Below are 19,753 nucleotides of genomic sequence, written 5' to 3'. Positions count from 1 at the left end.
GTTCCACCAGGAGAGCTGACATGCGCCAATGCTATGCAAAAGGGATCAAAGCCTAGTGTCTGAGAGGTGCCCACCCCTCCCACCTGGCGCAGAGATGCCATACCGGTGTGTAATACTCCATGATGGGATAGTGCAGCTTATTGCCTTTGCTGGCCCTGCCTGTCAAGAAGCAGGTCTGGCAGATATCCACATTAAACTGTTTCAGACTCCGGTACCTTGGAGAGAGAAGACATGGTCACAAAGACAATCCAGTGTAGCACAGTGACTTCACCATTTCCCCAGTCCAAATAGGCACACAGAAGGGAGTGGGGCTCAACCTACTATACCTAGCAGTGTGAAGTTCTCAACATGTGAATAGTCTTATTCTACAGACCGAAAATCCCCATGAAGTCACAAGTCCCAGATCCTAGGAAGTGTGGGAATGGGCATTGCTTCAGCCAACATTTAATGGGGGCCAGGGAGGAGTAAACATTTCACTGTTGCAGCTTTCTGACCAAAGATGGTCCCAAAGGCCCCCTACGTACACTGGAGAAGTTAGACCACCAATATGAAGGCAGTTTATTCACTAGCTGTGGTTAAGTTGGCTGAGGTTGTTTTCAAAATAACTGTTTATATTATGACAATATAGACAGTCTTTACCATCTCCTTCTCAAGGCAAGCTAAACTTCCCTAGTCGTTTGAAATGTCTTGCCTTTCATAATCCAGTATCTATCCCCAGGTTTACAGCTAAATAGCCAGGTTATCTTGGGCAGTCATGTTTCAGCTCTGTGTCTAGTTTGCTCAAGTTATAGAAAGCAGAGTGTTTGTAGCGATAGTGTATGTTAGTACTCTAAAAAACTAAAAGGCTGGATGGATTGAGGGTGGCACTCAGTGCTTGCCTAGCATGGCCAAGACCCTGGGTTCTGTCTTCAGCAGCATACTGACAAACTTTAGGCATTTTATGAGATCAGATAGCTTTGCGAAGGAATGTGTGGATTATAATCAGGGAGGTTTCAAATGAATTTCAATAATGTTTTATTCCTTAAGTTGGCTCTGGTATACACTACAGTGTGCTGCAGTCAGTTGACACTGTAACATATTACCATCTATGAAGTTCATAGCTGAGAAGAATGTGCAATTAACTTACAAAAAAACCTCATGAAATCTGCAAGTTTATGATTTAGTGTTGAGCTGCATTTGTAGCCATCCTTGGCTGCATCGCGGCAGGTTGTTCATACCTATGAGACCATTCATATCTATGATGCTGGTTGGGTCTCTTTTGTGAAAAATGCTGGCTGTGTTTGCTCAGACTTTCCTGGCAGGGCATCCACTAAGCCAGAAATCCCTGATGGGGCATTGCCTACAGATCTCAGTTTTTTTTTTTTTTTTTTTGGTTTTTCGAGACAAGGTCTCTCTGTATTGTTTTGGAGGCTGTCCTGGAACTCGCTCTGTAGACCAGGCTGGCCTCAAACTCCCAGAGATCCTCCTGCCTCTGCCCAAGTGCTGGGATTAAAGGCGTGCACCATCAACACCAACACCCAGTCAGGTCTCAGATTTTTAAACATTTATTTGCTATGTATTTTATGTGTATAGGTGCTTTGTCTGCATGTAAGCCTGCACTTACTGCAAGAAAGCATTGGATCCCACTATAGATGTTTGTGAACCACCATTTGGGTGCTGGGAATTGAGCCCAGGACGTCTGGAAGAGCAGCCAGTGCTCTTAACTACTGAGCTATCACTCCAGCTCCTGAGATAGAAATGCTATGAATACTATGCATGTGAGTACGTGTCTCTTTCCAATTCTGCTCTGGAATCTTTTGTGTGTAACCTGATGTTCATTTGTGACAGGAGTATAAATCAGGTTTCCACTTTTTCCTTTCTTTCTGGGCAGTTGATAGTGAAAAATTTGCTGACTCAACACTTGTTATAAAGATTTTTAAAGTAATGTTTGCTATATATTTCAAAAAATCTGTAGTACTTTGTATTACAACTAGAACGAAATTGTTTCCTTTCTATTTTTCAGAAGTTAAATATTTTTCAATCAAAAGGTTACAATAATACATCAGTAACACACCACAAATAAATTGTAAAGCATAATAATTAAATAATGCCATTTTGTACCCAGTTTTTGTGTCCCATGACATTTTCCCCATGCCAGCAGGTATCCAGTGCCATACCTGAACCCCTTGATGGGGCACTGCCTACAGATAGAGCACTTGGTCTGATGCTTTACTTGCTCAGCAATGGTGACCCGATGTAGAACGGCCAGCCACACCATAGACTGGGGCTCCAAGTTGACCCACTCTAGGAACTGGGAAGCTTCAATGACTGGCTTGCCAGTGCTCTAGAGAAATGAGAAATTCAATGGACTTGACTGTGCCTACATATCTTGAGTGCCAGCCAGCTCTTAGTGAAACAGGGGAACCAGCCCCCTTCCAGCGGTATTCACCTTCTGTCTTATCTTTTTTTGTTTTTTGTTTTTGTTTTTTTTTTTGGTTTTTACGAGACAGGGTTTCTCTGTATTGTTTCGGAGGCTATTGGTCCAGCCCCGCCTCGAACTCACAGAGATCCGCCTGCCTCTGCCTCCCGAGTGCTGGGACTAAAGGCGTGCGCTACCACCGCCCGGCCTGTCTTATCTTAATGGACACCCTTCCCTGAAGGACTCAAGATCCACACTCCAGAGAACCGTTAGTTCTGTTGTCCCATCTCAAGAAAGCTCCTTTACCTCAGAGTACTTTGCACCAAAAGCTGAGACACTGGTTTCCTTCCTTTCCACTCACCATTCCTTCCATCTCACTTCCCTCCCCGCTTGAGTCTACAGCTCCATACTTACAAAACGGAAGCAACTACGGACACTGGGCTCCACATTGCTGCCCCCAAATGCTGCCACTTCACCCAGCTGACGGGGCACTTGAATGGCTTCATGAAGCAGGGCACCAAGATGGCGTTGGTCACACTGGCTGCCTGAATTGGCCACTTGGCTGAAGAGGTCTGCTGGGCCATCATCAACAAGAGCCAGCCCCAATTTAGGAATGGCCAGAGAATGGTGTGAGGAGGACAAAGCGGAAAAGAACCACAGAGAAAGAGCACATCGCTGAACTAATGACTTTGGAAACAGGAAAATCTAGAAATTCATGCCCAATTTCAACTCCCAAGGGTTCTAAAAAGAGCATTCCTGAGTTTGGGGTAGGGGAATTAGACAGACACAAACAGGACATCATGAATGGGAGAAGAGGAAGGAAATGGACAGAAAGGGAGGAAAGAGAGTGATGAAGAGATAGAACAGGGAAGAGAAAGAAATTAACAAACAGATATTGATGTAGAGGCAGGGGAGAGAGAGAAAGACTTAGGGGGAAGAGAAAGAAAGTGGAGAGATAAGAGGAGGTATGTATGTGTGTGTGTGAGAGAGAGAGAGATAGAAAGAGAGAGAGATAGAGAGACAGAGTGCACTAACCAACATAGTACCAGACACGGATGTTACAATACTGGGAAAGGAGATACCTCCTGAACGTGGGAACACACACTAGGCAGCTTTCCCTACCCTCAAGAGAGGGCAGCTCTTCTAGGACCACCTCAAGCCCAGGCCAACAACCTTAGCAGCCCCCCTCTGGACATATTGCTTCAAACCTCAGCTAAGACCTAGAAAGTACACAGGGGGACTGAAAAACATCACTAGGTGTTGCAAGTCCTCCTCTGCTGAGTCAAAAGATCTAAATTCTGCTTATTCTGTGGCCTCCGTCCTTCCTCCCCCTGCACTACACCTTCCCACCCAACATCACTGCAGATGCTGGAGTTATACTCACACTGGAGCTTTTCCTTCACCTCGGTGCCACACAGGCATGCGATGCCAGTCTTAAAGGACAACGCTCGCATCTTTCCACTGCGACCACTAGGTTTAAAGGAAGAGACAGAGAACATGGATATATGTACAGGGCTAATATCTTGGAAGTCTTTTTCCTCACTGATTGCACCCAGCAGCCAACCATGCCCTAAGCTAAACTGATCCACGTAGACCATGGGAACAAACTCTTCCAACCATGGCCAGTGGAGATGCCTCATTGGATTGAGCCGGGAGGTTTCCAGGACTGAAAGCTTTTACCTATCAAAAACATTGAGGAGCCAGTTGAGGCTCATGTCTACACACAGCGGCACATTGATCAGGATGCCTCTTTCCTCCTCCAGCCGTTCATACAAGGCAGTCAGGCAGTGAATGACCTCCACCACGTCCATCACATGTTCACTGGCCTGCAGATCATGCTCATTAAATATCTCCAGAGCTGTAGTCAAAGTTACCAGATCCACTGGGAAGGAAAGAAAAAAGGGAAAATACAGCCCAGGGAACTGATGCTGATACCCAGGATCTGGTATCAACTCCAGACCAACCATTTGCAAATATGCCATAAATTTATCCTTTCCCATGACTCCCATACCATGGAAGAGAAAGGCACTAAGAGGTCACCCAAGTTAATGTATAGCCTGTCTCTGTACACATAAGTTCTTTCACATCAGTTTTGAGAAAATGATGAGATGTGAATGAACACACCTCTTACTCCCAGGGGATCATATCCCATTTTAAGTTAATCTGTTTGCAAGGTTTCTTTTGTCTTTTAAACTAATCTTGGAGGTACAGAGGACTGAGCCCTGTTCTAGGAAGCTTAGTCCTGCTTGCAAAGGGTTGTACGTACGTGGCTTGGTGAATGTGACATACACCAGGAAGACGTTTTAATTACCTGCGATGCTGAGTCAGCCTAGCTAGACACCTGGGACAGGAAGTTTAAATGAACAGTACCTCTGAGCAAGGCCAGAAGGGACAATACATCTGCAGTACGCTGATGATCAACTACAGGCACTTATCTTAACAATTCTGTTGCTGCATCTAATAACCCCAAAATGGCAAACCACGGATCAGACACTGCCTGCTGCAAAGAAGTTTCTTGGTTATCTAAGCTGGTTAGGGAAAGGGGACTAGGAGTCGGATAGCTGTGGAGTCACTTTGAAAACAAAGCTTGGGGTGAGTGAAAAGATCAAGTTTTCACGGTCAATATGTCCCGGTATTTGTAGAGTTCCCATCAAAACATCAACAACTCTGGCCAGGGTTGGATGCAAATGGGAAGAAGCAGACAGGTGGGGAAGAGGAGGATGATAGTGAAAGCCTTGGGGAGAACAACCGAGGACATACGGCGCAGGGCCTTCTGGACTCTGCGGAGCTTCATGGCAGTCCGGTAAGCTGAGAACTTAATGTTGTTCAGATCAGCTGCAAAGAACAGAAAGAGACTCACTTAGACCAGAGGAGGGTAAAGAAGAACACGTGTCAACAAGGATATGTAGGAATCAGGGCTGTTAGTGGAAGTGAGCTCTGATGTGACCACCAGGAAAACAACTTGGTATTACCCAGTAAAGTGGAACCTATACATCCTGATATCAAAAGCAGCTATATTCCACAGCAGTCATATGCAAAAGCTTCTTTACTAAGACTCATAATAGAAATGTATTTTATATCATGACCCAGTATATACACACATTTCAGAAAGCAATTCTTAGATTTAATAAAAATATAAAATTAATATAAAATCTGGCCCTTGCTAAGGATCTGTTGCCCAATGATAGTTCCTACTCTATTTCAACTTTTGAAGAATGTGCTGGAACATGCTAAAATAATGTTATGACCTACATACTAAAAGCATGCCCTGGAAAAACAGAAGCCACACACAAGAATTCCTCAGGAGCATCGCACATATTCACTCTAAACTAGGGACCTATGTGCTTGTCAGCAACAGAATGGGTACAGAAAGGCTATATCCAGTAGTATCCCCTACAGCAGTACTGCATGGATAAACTTGTGACATATGAGATATTTCTCCTAGTAGGCAAAGACAAGGCATGAAAGAGTCTCCCTCATTGTAGACTAACGACTGCCTTTCAAATCAGATTAAAATTCATGTCTTCAAGACTAACTCCCTAATGATGCTAAAATGGTTGGGGGGTGGATAGAGACTACGCTATTGAGGAAGATGCAGAGGAGCTGTTCTACCCTTTTAAAAATTACCTTATTTAAGTACAATGGACGTGAAAAAGCTATGTGAAATGACAGTTAGGAAGAAGACATGTATTTAATGTATATACCGTGGTAATTTTGGTAATAAGTATACACCATGAAGCTATCACCACAATCTGTGTCATACACCTATCCATTGCTAACAAAGTTTCCTCCCATCTTATTTTGATCAGTATTACTACTAGTAGTGTATGTTGCTGGTAAGAATACATGATGTAAGATTATTCTCTTGGCAGATTGACACATGAAAATAGTACTGTTAACTATAATATATAGCAGATCTCTAGGACCTATTCTTGTGGCATAACTGAAACTGGCCTATGACCATTAATTCCTTGTTTTCTCCTCCCCTAGCCTCTGACAGTCACCATTCTACTGTCTAGTTCATGAGTCTGATTGTCTTCAATTCCTTATATAAGTGGGATCATGCAGTGTTTGATCTTCTTTTCAAGCCTTATTTCAGTTAGCCTGACATTCTTGGGGTTTATCCATATCATCCCAAGGGTATTGTTTTAAGACTAAAGAGTATTACTCCGTTTTGTGCACATGGTACATGTTCTTCATCCATTCATACACTGATGGAGTATAGGACAAAGATAACTGTACACATTCCCACCACATATAGGAACCTTGCATTCTCACCTAGGGTTTGGTATAACTCAGTCATCTTGGGATGGTCCCAGCAAGTGGTCTGTGCCTGGTGGCTACAAACAAAAGCATCAATAGCACCAAATCACATTCCCAACACCCTTTGCAGGCACAAGCCCATTAGTCAGTCAAAGGTGGGTGGCGAGAAGTTGCGCAATGCAAAGATGAACTGTGCAGATACTAATACACTGGAGAGTATCATCACCCAGGCAGAACCTTAAGCACTTCGGACAAGTTGGAGGAAGTATTAGACCAAGCAGGGAAATCTCAATGCACAGAAGTGACTGAGTTAGCAAACTGAAAGGCAGGTGATGGAGGGGATAGGCAGGTGACTGACCGACTCCTGGTTCCGATGATCACTCACTTGATGTAGTAGGGAACTTTATTGGGAGAAATTGCTCTTTCCCAGGGAACCTGGACAGAAGCTGGTAAAAGAGAAGAGAAAGTTGGCCACTAGTATTCTTCAAGCATCCTGACCTTTCTCAAATTTCTGAATTAGATTCATTCATTTTATTTTATGTGACTGTTTTTGCCTGCATGTATGAAGGAATGTGCACCACACGTGTCCTTGGTGCTTATAGAGGTCAGAAGAGGGCATCAGATCCCCTGCAACTAGACTTAGAGATGGCTAGGCGCTGCCATGTGGGGACTGGTAATTGAACCTCTGTTCCCAGCAAGAGCAGCAAGTGTTCTTAACCAATGAGCCACCTCTCCAGCCCATCTTGGCCTTTTTTGGGGGGGATGGCTCAAGTCAGGGTTTCTCTGTAGCTTCGGAGGCTGTCCTGGAACTCACTCTGTAGACCAGGCTGGCCTCAAATTCACAGAGATCCACCTGCCTCTGCCTCCTGAGTGCTGGGATTAAAGGTGAGCACCACTGTCCATTCTTAAACGCTATCCTTCCTCAAAGTAGTTAGACACAAAAGAAAATAATATTCCCTTCCAATTGTTAACAGCTCCCAGGGAGGGACACTTAAATAAACACATTTTTCTCCTTGATGTTGGAGCAAAAGAAGGGGAGAGGTTGTCAATGATGTCCTGTTGAACCAGACACAGGACTGGAGCATCAATGGGAATATTTCATAACCCTAATATTTTCCTTAAGCAGTCTTTTTTTACCTATTCAGTGCAAGTAACTGACTGTTCCTGCGGCTATGAAATACAATTGCCTCACAAGGCTCAAAGTCTTTCCCCCCAGAAATGCCAACCTCAGATCTGATGGGGAGGGGGGTGGTAATGCCCATTATTCTTTTATAAGGGGCTCTCTCAACCCTCTGTCTATATCATTGAGATCTTGACAGGGGAGGCTCAGCGTACTTGGCTCACCTGCCCACTCACTGCAACTTTTATGAATATAAGAATTCTCTGCAACTACAGCTCTGTGGACCTGGCTACAAGGCAATAATTCTAACCACGTTTATTGAGCTCCTCCTATGTGCCAGATACTATGCTCACGCCTTGAATGCACATCTAACTTTCCTTTTTGTATACTTTTGCCATCTGCACTGCTACCTCCTTGGTCTAGGCTGGTATCACCCTTTACATGGATTATTGTGCAATAAAATTTGAGAGAGCTCTGTTCCCACTCTGGCCCCTAACAACGTATTCTGAAATCATGCTGAAGTGTAAGTCAGATCATTCAGCCCACTCCTCAAACCCGATCAAAAATCCTCTATTCCGTTTGGAATAAAATCTCAAGTTCTTACTGTTACCTACAAGGCCCATTGTGCTCGAACTTCTCTGCTCTTCCCTTTGTGTTTTAGCCATAGGTCTCCCGGCTGTCCCCCACCACACCTCCCCGGCCCCCTCCTTTAAGGGTCCAGAATTTCTGCCTCATGTGCTCCCTCAGCTACAAATGTGGTTATTCTTTCATTGCCTTTAGAACTCTGTAAAATTGCCACCTTGTCAATGAGGGCTCTGCAGGCCTTTTCTCTCTAGCTGCATGGTTCATTCTCTCATAACCACTAGGGCTGTAAAACTGTCACCCTCTCAGTGAGGCCTCTTCAACGTCTCTTTCCTTTAAGCCTAGTCCTCCTTAGGCATGCCTTCTTAGCTTCAAGGCATATTTTCTTTAAATTTTCCTTAGCACTTGCCACAGATTTTCTCTTACACCTGTTCACTTATTTGATTATGATCTGTTTCCTCCACTAGGATGCAAGCGATTCAAATCTAAGGGTCCTTTCTGTGTTTTTTTCTCCCACCAGCATGTTCCCAGTGCTCAGAAAAGTACCTGCCTCATAGTAAAACTGTTGCACAAATAAACTTATTTAATATTTAAAACATTAAAAGCTAGGAAATCTTCCCTTATCAGATGGCAAAGATGAGGTTCAAAGAGATTACACCAGTTTTTCAAATTTGCAGAGCTCTTAGGTCAAGCCCCAACTCTCTCAGACTGGGGAGGCTGCTCTAACCACCACACTACACAGCTTTTTCCTTATTGCTTCTTGGATGCCAATATATACTGGGCTCTCACCAAAACCCCTACTGAACAACAGTAGATTTTCTTGGAAAATGGCTAAGGTTCTGCTACGTGCAGTCTACTTTGGCTCACGTACTGGAGAGGAAGTGCTGTGACCCAGGCCCAAAGTCCCGGTGGGCATCCTGGAGCTGCTTAAGCCTCTCACCAACTGACATCTACGGAAAGAACAGTGGGTTACTTCTAGCCATTTGGTATGGAATCTGCAGTTGCCTCCAAGTAGCCTTATGAGCTCCCTCACAGGCTGGGCTTTCTCCGGTTCCAATCCCCTCACGCATTGACAAGGATCGGGAACAGCCTCCTAAGTTCTGAGCCATGGTAATTCTCCCCAGTCTAACTAGTGTGCTTAAATCTAGAGAAGCCCCTCACATTCTTCCAGTTCAGCCACTTCCTGCAGCTTAGAGGTTGAGAAGTTTCTTTTCTGACTCCTCATTCTCTCCTGTTCTTTTCCTGGGTAGGTTTCATTTCCAAACCCATGATAGCCTTTGGAACTGCGTACACATCCCCCCAAAGCCTGACCATACCCAGATGCCCCCCAAGCTCATTTCACGGTGCTCCTCTACCTGGAGCTGTTTCCACCGGATGTTGATCTGTTCCAGAGCCCTTGAATTCTCCATTGACAAGTGCACATCAGAAATGGCCAGTTGGTGGGCCAGATCATTCACTAACTTCACTCCATCTTTCACAGGAGAAAATTCTTCTTTGAATAGCTAGAAAATCAGAACCCAAGTGCCATAGCAGATAGAGAATAGGAGAGAGAACACATTACTCATTCACCTTCCCTCCCCATGTAGAGGTTTAGCCTCAGCAACACCACCTAGCTACTTGGCCATTTGTGCAACAGACTAAGATTTGAGCAGTCACTGGTTTTAGACATTTCTTGTATTCATTTCGGAAAAGTAGGGAAAGAGAACAGTAGGACAGAGATGGCATCAGACAAACTAGCCCCCAATCTAGCCCACAACTAAAGGAGGCTTGGCTGAGGCCCAGACCAACAATTAAGTCTCAGCAGAAGGAAGATTGGCACTGTGAAAGGAAATCAGGAAAGGAGGCCTACGTACCTTGATGGCTTGGATATGCTCTGGGAGAGAATCAATGAAGAGATCTCCAATGGGCTCCCAGGTGGCTCGGACTCCCTCGGCTTGAGTCAGAGTACTGCTCAGTTCCTCCATTGTGCCTTGGATCTCCAATAGATGTTCGAGCGTATGCTCAATATGGCGATGCTGATCCACACAGCGGGCTGTCAGCTTCTCCCAGAGCTCACTGGCCACTGTTGCCTGCTTCCATACAAAGCGGCTAAGATTCTGAATTCGCTGTCTGGGGGAGGTATCTGTGAGTACAGTCAGGAAGCCCCGTCAAGCTACCTTGGCAGAGGCAATCCAGAGAAAGACTAAGGCAAAGTCATCCCTTTATACAACGTGCATGCTTGCCTATAAATGTGGGGCTTAGGACACCAGTGTGTGCATGTTTGTATGGAAATATTCATATTTACATATATATTTCCATGGCTGAGCTCCTTTTGCACATTCGGGGCTTTAAATTTTATTACATTTATTTATGTGATATGCATATTTATTGTCTGTGTGTGTGTGTGTGTGTGTGTGTGTGTGTGTGTGTGTGTGTGCTTTCTTCAGTGCCTGTGTGGCGGTCAGAAGACAGTGTGCTGGAGTTGGCTTTCTCTTTCTACAAAGAGAGTCCCAGGGATCAAACTCAGTTTATCAAGGTCTGGGGCAAACACTTTCACCAAACTGAGCCATCTCACTGGCCCACGTTCCAAGATTTTTTAAAAATTAAACTGTTCATCTTGAGATTACTATAGATTAGTTTTTGGTTGTAAGAAATAGTATTGATAATTCCTCTACTCTTTACCAAAATGCTAATAACTTGTAAACTGACAATACCATATAACACCCAGGATTTTGGCATTGAGATAATCTGTTTTGTTTAGAGTTTCCTGGTTCCGCCTGTATTCATTTTTGTGCAAGTACACACACACACACACACACACACTTAGTTCTATGCAATTTTATCATGTGTTGGTTCATGAATCTACTGCCACATGAGGCTATTTTAGTTTCCTCCCTCCTTTACATTAAGGTTTTCTCATTGTTAAATGGTAAGGTAAATAAAGAATAAAGCATTTAAAGAGGTGTGGTGAGGTAAATCATCCGGTCTCATTTATGTGCCCTCAGGAAACGATTTAGCACTAGTGTCTGCTGTTCACTGAAATCCAGAGAAAGGAAACCCCAGCCCAGGAATTCAGTTCAATGTGCCATGCTTTTCTACTTGAGCTCCTCATTTATAGGTCTCCTCCTTGTCCCTCACACTTCCTGCTGCAAGGGGTTTCAGTATCTATAGTCCCAGGCTACGTGGGATTGCTTACTCGGGAGCCTGCCCTACTTGAGGCCCATTGAGCAGCAAGTTATGTACTAACTGGCCCAAAGAGAGATCAGAAATCAACCAAACCTATGAACAGGGTGTAAAAATGACTCCACTAATGAAGGCTTCTTTCTAGTCTAGTCACTTCATGTGTCAGGGCTCAGGATTCTTTCTGGAGGGCTTTGCTAGAGTGCCACTCAGACTTACTTTCCATGGATGCTACATTAGCAGTTTATTCATTAGCAGTTTATTCGAATCTAGACAGAAAATGACCCTCCCTATGAAGTCAGTTCCAGAAGTCACTAGGGTCAGTGTTGACAAGGCACAATCAATTTTCATCTCAAAGGTCATTACCTAACTTCTTCGGTTTTACGATTATTTTGCAGGTTGTTGGAGACCATGAGAGTTACATCAAATGACAACTAGTGTTCAACAGGCTGACCTACCAAATGAGTGATCCTCTGTTTGGAAGCTCCACTTGGCATGGCCATGGGGTCACTGGCTGTGGATAACTGCTTGTCTCTGTCTGTAATTTCTCTCATGAGTCACTTCATGTCTTCCCTAAGAGTAGCTTTGGGTGTTTTTCCAGTGCTTGCGTGTTTATCTCATAAAAATATTCCATCTACTGGGTGCATACATCTGTGGATGGTCAGGAAAGATGAGTTCTCTCTACACTATGTTCTCCACATTATGGTGAGAAAATTCGATGCCTGTCCTCTATAACTAACTCCCTGACAGTATGATTTAGCCAGACAGAAGTCCTTGTGGAGGGATTACAGGAGGAACATTCACAGAGCAGAATTGCAGGTGTCTGGCCTTGCTAAATCTAAGTTCTTCAAAGATTTATGACAAATTAGGATGATATTGCAGATGCCTGTCATTGTTCTAGAGATCAGTAGCACCTAACTGACTAACCATGTCCAGATATTATTAATCACATTAAAGAAATGTAAAATAGGGCTGGAGAGATGGCTCAGCCATTAAAAGCTAGGCTCACAACCAAAAGTATAAAAGAAATGTAAAATAATACAGGTATTCTTTGCCTTTTCCTTAGATCTCTCAATGATTTAGCTTTCTCCCCTTGTAACCTGCAGCAGGAACCTCCCCAAAGCTGCAGCTGCAGTTAACTACAAATTAGATGATAAGTTTTGTTACATATCTTCAAAGAATGCCTATGCCTCTGAGAATTTTCTCTGTAGTTTTTTTTAAGTACTAACAAGTTGCTAATGAATGGAGTTATATATGCTTGGGATTTTGTAACAGCAAGTAGAATAAGAATATAGAAAGAAATAAGATTGAGAAGAAATAAGATCAGAAGAATGTAGAAGGAATAAGAATGATAAAATTGGCACAGAAAATTAGAGCTAAGAAATTATAGAAAATTGGGACAAGAGAATTTGAACTAAAGAAGAAATAAAGAAAATGACCCTCAGATCCTATGTGAAGTTACTATAGAAATCTTTTTCCCCCTTCTTCGCTCCTGAGAAGCATTTCACCTTTGGAGCCCTGGGCAGGAGCTGGAGCAGGTCTCTTAGCCCTGATACTGGCATTGTCACTGTTCCTCTATGTTGGAGTAAATCAGATTTTCTATTGTTTTTTATTTATGCTCCATTTATTCATTAGTATCATCTCATGCAAATATGAAAACGAAGATTCAGATGCACATGGGTAGTAAGTTCAGCCACTCAATCCCCCCTCTCCTTCCTTCCTTCCTTCCTTCCTTCCTTCCTTCCTTCCTTCCTTCCTTCCTTCCTTCCTTCTTTCTAATATCTCCTTACAAGGCCACACGTGCTACTCTGAAGAGCCACATATCTCTTTAGGTCACACGCTGGTGAGACCTGTTTCAGACCCTTTCCTTTTTGATAACTGTGACTCTCGCCCCTTTCTGACTTTGGGCTCACAGGAGAAAACTACCTTCCTAAGCAATGGCTGATAAAAGGAGCTTGTGAAAGGCACAGAGGTGTTTGTTTAGTGGTACGGAGAGTTCAAGAAGTGGGGAAGACAGGAAGTCCACCTACCTTTGCTCTCAGAGTGAGGTTCCTCTAATTCCTCAAATGGATGCTGGGACAGGAATGCCTGAGCAGATTCCAGGACGGAGTAGATATAGGGGCCCTTAGACTTGACTTCTTCCATAAAGGCCTGGCAAGGTTTGCAGTCAACAGGAAAAGAAAACTTTTCAATCACTTCAGTTTTTTCCCATGATCAACAAACTTTCTTCTCAAAGTAACTTGGTCCAGTGGCACTACTAGATACCTTAGGGTTACCCAGGGGTAAAAAGGTCAGTCCTTCCTATAGGCAGAAAATAACTCTATTGCTAGGAAGTCTGTTTCGTGTGTAATGAGTCTGGCTTTGCCACAGAATAGAAGAAACGTAGAGTAGAGCTTAGTTTTATGGAAGACTCAGTGTAAGAGGCCAACCTTGGTTTTATAATTAGATTGAGTCCAATCTGAGCTATGTTGGAAGCTAGCCAAGTCTATGTAGTAAAACCTTGTCTTGGGCTGGAGACATGGCTCAGCGGTTAAGAGCACTGGCTGCTCTTCCAGAGGTCGTAAGTTCAATTCCCAACAACCACATGGTGGCTCACAACCATCTGTAATTCAATCTGGTGCCCTCTTCTGCTCTGCAGGCAGAACACTGTATACTTAATAAATAGAAAAATCTTTAAAAAAAACTTGTCTCAAAAACAAAATAGAACAAAACAAAGAGACATCAGTCATTTTTTGATTATAGAGATGATGTCACAGAAATATTTAAAAGTTCAGAAACCTATAAATTAAAAATTAAAACTCCAAATTAAAGCTAAATTAAAAATTATAGAGAATTACACAATTAAAGAGATGTATAGTCTTATCACCTAGAGTTAAACACCATTTATATTTTAAACATCATATTATGTTCATTTGTCCATGTTCTCCTTATAAATCATGTCAGGGCTTTAAATTGTATGACAAGACTTGACTCACTCTGTGAAGTGCAAGGCCCAGACTAGGACCATCACCACAACTTCAGGTGTCTGGGTAGAATTGAGGGTCTGTGTGTCAGGGTACTGTGAAAGAGTATTTCCTGCTGAGAGACTCCTTAGCAAACCTCCAGGAGTCTAACCTACCGCATGTGTCTCCTTCTCCTGTTGTACCAGGGCCACATCCCCTTGCAGGGGCAGCTGAGCTGACAACTCCTCATCCTTTTGGCTGAGCCAGTCAATAATCTCTTGGAGTGGGAGCTGAAGTTTTCCACTGTGGTCGGAGAAGGCCTCTAGGCGAGCGCTGCATGTAACATGAAGACCAGTGACTCAATCATTTTTTAAGTAACAACATCTATTCTTCCTTTACTGGGGCTGGAGAGATGGCTCAGAGGTTAAGAGCACTGACTGCTCTTCCAGAGGTCTTGAGTTCAATTCCCAGCAACCACATGGTGGCTGACAACCATCTACAATTCAATCTGGTGTATATGTAATAAATAAATAAATCTTTAAAAAATCTATTCTTCCTTTACAATATTATACAAATACTTTAATATACAAAATGCATTCAAAGGAATGGCTGTAACTGAAGTGGAAAGAAGCCCAGAAGCCCCTCCCTCTTGTATCTACTCATTAATCTTCCTGAGGTCCCACCATAGGTATGCAGTATTTAAACAGTGTTTGGGAGCTATCCTATACTAAAGTGGTTTAAAACATAACCTTGTGGGTCCTGGTCACCCCAGCTGCACATCCAGCACCGTGCATGCTAGGAAGAGTAAGAAACTGAGCAAGGGCATTAGGAGTGACAGCAATCTGGCTCCCCTCTTGCTCTGGCAGAATCCAAATCACATCAGTCTGCTTGGCCACATAGGCTGCTCTGCACAGGAGAGAACGCAGTTGGTGGGAAGGGCGGGGTGGATGGCTGAATATGGGCACAAACATAAGCAAGGATGCACACAAACCCCACCAGCCCAAAGGAACTCAACAGATGACAAAAACATTGGCTATGGGTTGGAAATGCAGAAGCAAAAAATTATTATGTGATCATATGTCTGTTTGCCCCCGACTCCCAGATGAAATATGAGCTAGCGGTAGGAAGTTGAAGGCTGCTCAAGGCCTGATGCAGCTATTAATCCCATTCCTCTTAGTTGGCACTGACAACTATCTTTGTCCTCTGCTTCCCTAGAACTGGAAAAATTTCTCCTAAATATATGGTGTAAACTAGATCTTAAAACCATCTTATAGGGTAGGCCCTATTATCTCCAAAGATTAGTTTGTTCATAACTACATACTTAAGTGACTGACACAGATCTGTGATTTGAAACCAGTTTCATATGCTGCTACAGCCTGCTTTCTTTCAGCTTTTCTACACTGCCTCACCTCATTACACACCCCCAGAAGCCACAAGTTCGGGCTTTGTGGTAGGAAATAGAGATTTGAAAAGAATGAGACACACACAGAAAGGCAGAAAGAAAAAAAAAACATATGGAAATTGCCTTTAGGCTCTTACTGAGTTGCACCTACCCAAGCTGATAACCCATGGATGGGAGCAGAGGACATAAAAAGATGCAAGTGGGCTGGAGATGCAGCTCAGTTGATAGAGTACTTGCCTAGCATGCATAACGTTTGAGTTCCATGACCAGATAAACTGGACATGGTGATTTATGCCTGGAGTCCAAGGATGCAGGAGGTAGAAACAGAAGGATCAGAAGTTCTAGGTCCTCAGCCACATAGTGCCTTTTAGGACAGTCTGGGATACCTGAACCCTGTGTCTAAATAAATAAATAACACAAAATACAAGAAAGGGATGGGAGTGTACAGATGAAACCCTCCAAGGCTGGACAGTCATGAGAAGAGGAGGAGGGAACACTCACTTCATTTTTATTTACATGCCAACACTTTTAAGCTTATAAATCATTTTCCAAGTTATTTGGATGTTCATGACAATACTATGAGGTAGGTAGGACAGATATTATTTATTCCTCCATTGATTTCTTTTTCTTAAAAAAAACAAAAGAATGAAGCTAGGTGTAGTAGTGCTCACCTATGAGCCTAGTCCTACAGAGGTGAAGGAAAGGTTCAAGGCCAGCCAGCACTCTACAGAGAATGAGGAGCCAGCCTGAGCTGCAATCTCGGGAAAAAATCAAGCCAAGTGGAACCTGAAATTCAGAGGGCCCCAGCAACTTATTCAGGATGACACAACTACTTAAAACAGGTTAAGTTAAAAAATCTCCTTACTTCTAACCCAGGATTCTTCCTCTCGTGCCAGAGAAAGATGGAGAGAAGTAGATAGTGAGGCTGATGTGGGGGGGGGGGGAGGGCTGCAGCAACAGAAGGAGCCCAATACTGTCTCAGTCAATCCCTAAAGTAACTGTTTCTAGGAGTTAGTCCTTACCGGAGGTTGTGAGACTTCTTTTTTATTTCATTCCAACACAGATTCATGGCTGATGGTTCCAGGGGGCCAATGGCTCCAACCGACCCGTTCAGGAGCTTTGGACTTAGGCAGGGATCCCCGGCACCATCCCAAGGGGGGTGCAGGGATGGTGACCGCAGCTCTAACCTGGACAAAAACACAGAAAGTCTGTGGTCCCTGGACTTTTCCATACCCTGTTCTATGCTAAACTAAGTGTGGGACGATTGAAGAAGATGAGAGAAAGGTCGGTCCCAGGGTCCAGAAATCCTATCCTATTTTGTGTGGGTGTGTATTCAAGGAGTGAGTCCCACTCACTGGAAGGTCTTCTCTTGGGACCGGCATAGAAGTCCAGAGTACAGCTTCCTTCACTATCCCCCCTCCCCGTTAGAAATTTTGACAGGATGAGTGTGCAAATGGGCTCCTGCATCCAATTAGAAGCTAGTGGGATTTGTCAAAACACGAACAATCATAGCATCCAAACAGAGCTGTAAACACAATCCGCAGGGGCTCACACTTTACCCAAGCTTCTAGAAAATACAGCTGAGGGTCTGTCCCACAGACTCAGAGACAAGGCAGATATGCCAAAGAAGCGACCCATTCCCCATATCCAACTTTCCAATGGATCTAGGCCTTTGAGGTAACTTTCCCCCAGTTCTAACCCACACTTCAAACCACAGTTACAAAGCCTGGAGATCACTGGTCATGAAGGTGAACATGGACTGAGAAAGATAAAAAGGAACATTCTGGACTTTTCACTAAAAAGGGCTCTGACCGATGTCGGCAGCCAAGAGGCCCAGTCTTGAAGCTCATCAAACTGTAGCTTTGGTTCTCAGTCCCATGCTCTACTGTTGCTGCCTGGGCACTGGTGAGACCCAGTGAGAATATTGTTGGGTCTTGGTTATAGTTGGCAGAATCACCCATTATGAGCATAGTGCTGAAAATACCCAGCCAGGGGGCAGTAGAGGGTGACGGAAGGAGGGAAGTTGGAGTAGGGAATCTGTATCTGAGCTGAGACACCCAACCCAGAGATACTCTCATGCTTGCCGATCTACCTGCGTCTTGACTACACAGCTGGCCCTCCTAGAGGTTGGGACTCCTCAATTGCCCTCTGTCTTAAAATCATACTTCTTGGGGCTGGAGAGATGACTCAGAGGTTAAGAGCGCTGACTGCTCTTCCAGAGGTCCTGAGTTCAATTCCCAGCAACCACATGGTGGCTCACAACCATCTGTAATAATGCCCTCTTCTGGCCTGCAGGCATACATGCAGACAGAACACTGTATACATAATAAATAAATAAATAAATAAATAAATAAATAAATCTTTTAAAAAAATCATACTTCTTACAAGACTCTCCAAGCAACTGAGGGTACCAACCTTCCCAGTAAAACCACAGCTCAAGACTACAGCTTGAAAGCAAAGTGATAGGGGACAATCTGAGATGTCAGTCACCCTGCAGCCCAGGTGTTGACCCTACCTGTGCCGCCCGAGGAGTCCATGGCAGGACTAGGGAGTTCCATGATTTTCCCTCAGCAGGAATCTGGACTCCGTGTCTGTTGAGTGCGGACCAGCAGAACTCTGAGGAGCTCTGAGCAAACCCACTCAGGCAGACAAGCAGAGCTGAGCCAGGCCAGAAGGCGGGGTCAGTGGTGCTACCCTGTTTGTTTACTGACCCCCCAGGAATCTGGAGGGGGCGGCCATGTCAGAGCCTATCCAGTGAATCAGAGCTTTGTTGTGGGAAATTCCGGCTCGCTCCCAGGCTGGCAAGGATGGTGGGAGTGGGACTGAGCATTCCATGGTGCTGAGGAGGGGTGTGGAGAGGGCAGCCCCTGTTGACTAACTTTCCCCTTCTTGTGGGAGATACAAGGCACTCACTGCCTCCAGGCCCAGCCCTGCTCTGAAGTGGACAAAAAGGTAAGACAACTTCAGCAATAAACTTTCTGAAGGCAATTCCAAGGACTGATGGAGAATGAGCTTGGAACATAAGCCTTGCTCTCAACTAAGTGAGCCGCCTCCTCAGAAGGGGGGTGAAATGTGTTCCACACACCTGGGGACAGGGTTGTGGAATGTCTGCATTGGGAAGCTGAGGTAGCAGAATCCCTCTGCATTTGATTAACTTCCATGAGTGCAAGGGCCAGAAGATTCGCTGGATGCTACTGTGAAAATAAGGGAGTGCTTGTCCTGCCTTTGAGGAGTAGAGGGGGAGCCATGACCGGCTGACCTCTGTACCTTGAGAACAGAGTTAAGGGCTCTGGGCATCCGGTTGAGCCTCTATAATGGAGGAAGAGAGGACAATGAAATGTAGCAGCTCCATGAAAAGAGTCAGGGATGGAGACACCCCTGTTCCAGCCTCTGCTATGCTGGGTAGGATTGAGGGAAGCCACTGACTGAGGGGCAGAGCATCTACTGGAAATGACCATCAGTTTCCCTCTTTAGTAGACTTGCCTGGAAAAAGGTTAACATTCCCCAGTTCAGCCCCCACCCCTGAGCACTTTCAGAAAACACTATGTTTATACCAAAAAGGGTTCTGTTCCCATCCTTATTTATCTCCCACAGTCTTCTAGGCTTTCCAGAGTTCCACATTGTTTCCATGCTGAGGTCCACCTACAGGAATAGCTGTAACAGCTGCCTGACCCTTTCTAGAGGCCCGAGTGGAGCCAACTGGGATGGCTGCAGGATGGCAGGGGATGACGAGCCAAGAGTGGGGAGTGGCTTCTTGTTACAGGCATTACTTGTGTTAGGATAGTTGGGCTAAAGCCAGTGTCACAAAGTCCTTTGGACTGGGAATGCCCCAGAGTTGGAAACAGCCCCTTGTGACCCAGCCGTGACCAAGCTGTCCTGGCTGTGCT

General features: G+C 44.5%; 1 protein-coding gene across 3 annotated transcripts in view; it reads right to left on the bottom strand.

Annotated features, from left to right (window-relative positions):
- Drp2 (dystrophin related protein 2) overlaps positions 1-19,753 on the bottom strand; it is a 52,348-nt gene that overhangs the window by 12,893 nt on the left and 19,702 nt on the right. Inside the window, exons 1-15 of one of the 3 annotated variants that reach the window (XM_040744382.1) lie at positions 18,382-18,502; positions 16,889-17,053; positions 14,641-14,797; positions 13,553-13,673; positions 10,217-10,485; positions 9,719-9,865; positions 9,235-9,313; positions 7,047-7,107; positions 6,677-6,738; positions 5,159-5,233; positions 4,079-4,280; positions 3,783-3,868; positions 2,813-2,970; positions 2,157-2,323; positions 104-215 (exon numbers count right to left, since the gene is read on the bottom strand). In XM_040744382.1, coding sequence (XP_040600316.1) covers positions 104-215; positions 2,157-2,323; positions 2,813-2,970; positions 3,783-3,868; positions 4,079-4,280; positions 5,159-5,233; positions 6,677-6,738; positions 7,047-7,107; positions 9,235-9,313; positions 9,719-9,865; positions 10,217-10,485; positions 13,553-13,673; positions 14,641-14,797; positions 16,889-16,935 — 1,743 coding nt within the window. In that variant the 5' untranslated portion in view covers positions 16,936-17,053; positions 18,382-18,502. Of the gene's footprint in view, positions 1-103; positions 216-2,156; positions 2,324-2,812; positions 2,971-3,782; positions 3,869-4,078; positions 4,281-5,158; positions 5,234-6,676; positions 6,739-7,046; positions 7,108-9,234; positions 9,314-9,718; positions 9,866-10,216; positions 10,486-13,552; positions 13,674-14,640; positions 14,798-16,888; positions 17,054-18,381; positions 18,503-19,753 lie in introns of those variants that run through there. The other 2 variants (XM_013115233.3, XM_040744381.1) reach the window with 2 other exon arrangements.

The sequence above is a fragment of the Mesocricetus auratus genome, unplaced genomic scaffold (genome assembly GCF_017639785.1).
Source record: "Mesocricetus auratus isolate SY011 unplaced genomic scaffold, BCM_Maur_2.0 Super-Scaffold_100003, whole genome shotgun sequence".
Lineage (NCBI taxonomy): Eukaryota > Metazoa > Chordata > Mammalia > Rodentia > Cricetidae > Mesocricetus > Mesocricetus auratus.
Note: the sequence above shows the minus strand (reverse complement) of the source record. Positions and strands in the feature narration are given on the sequence as shown.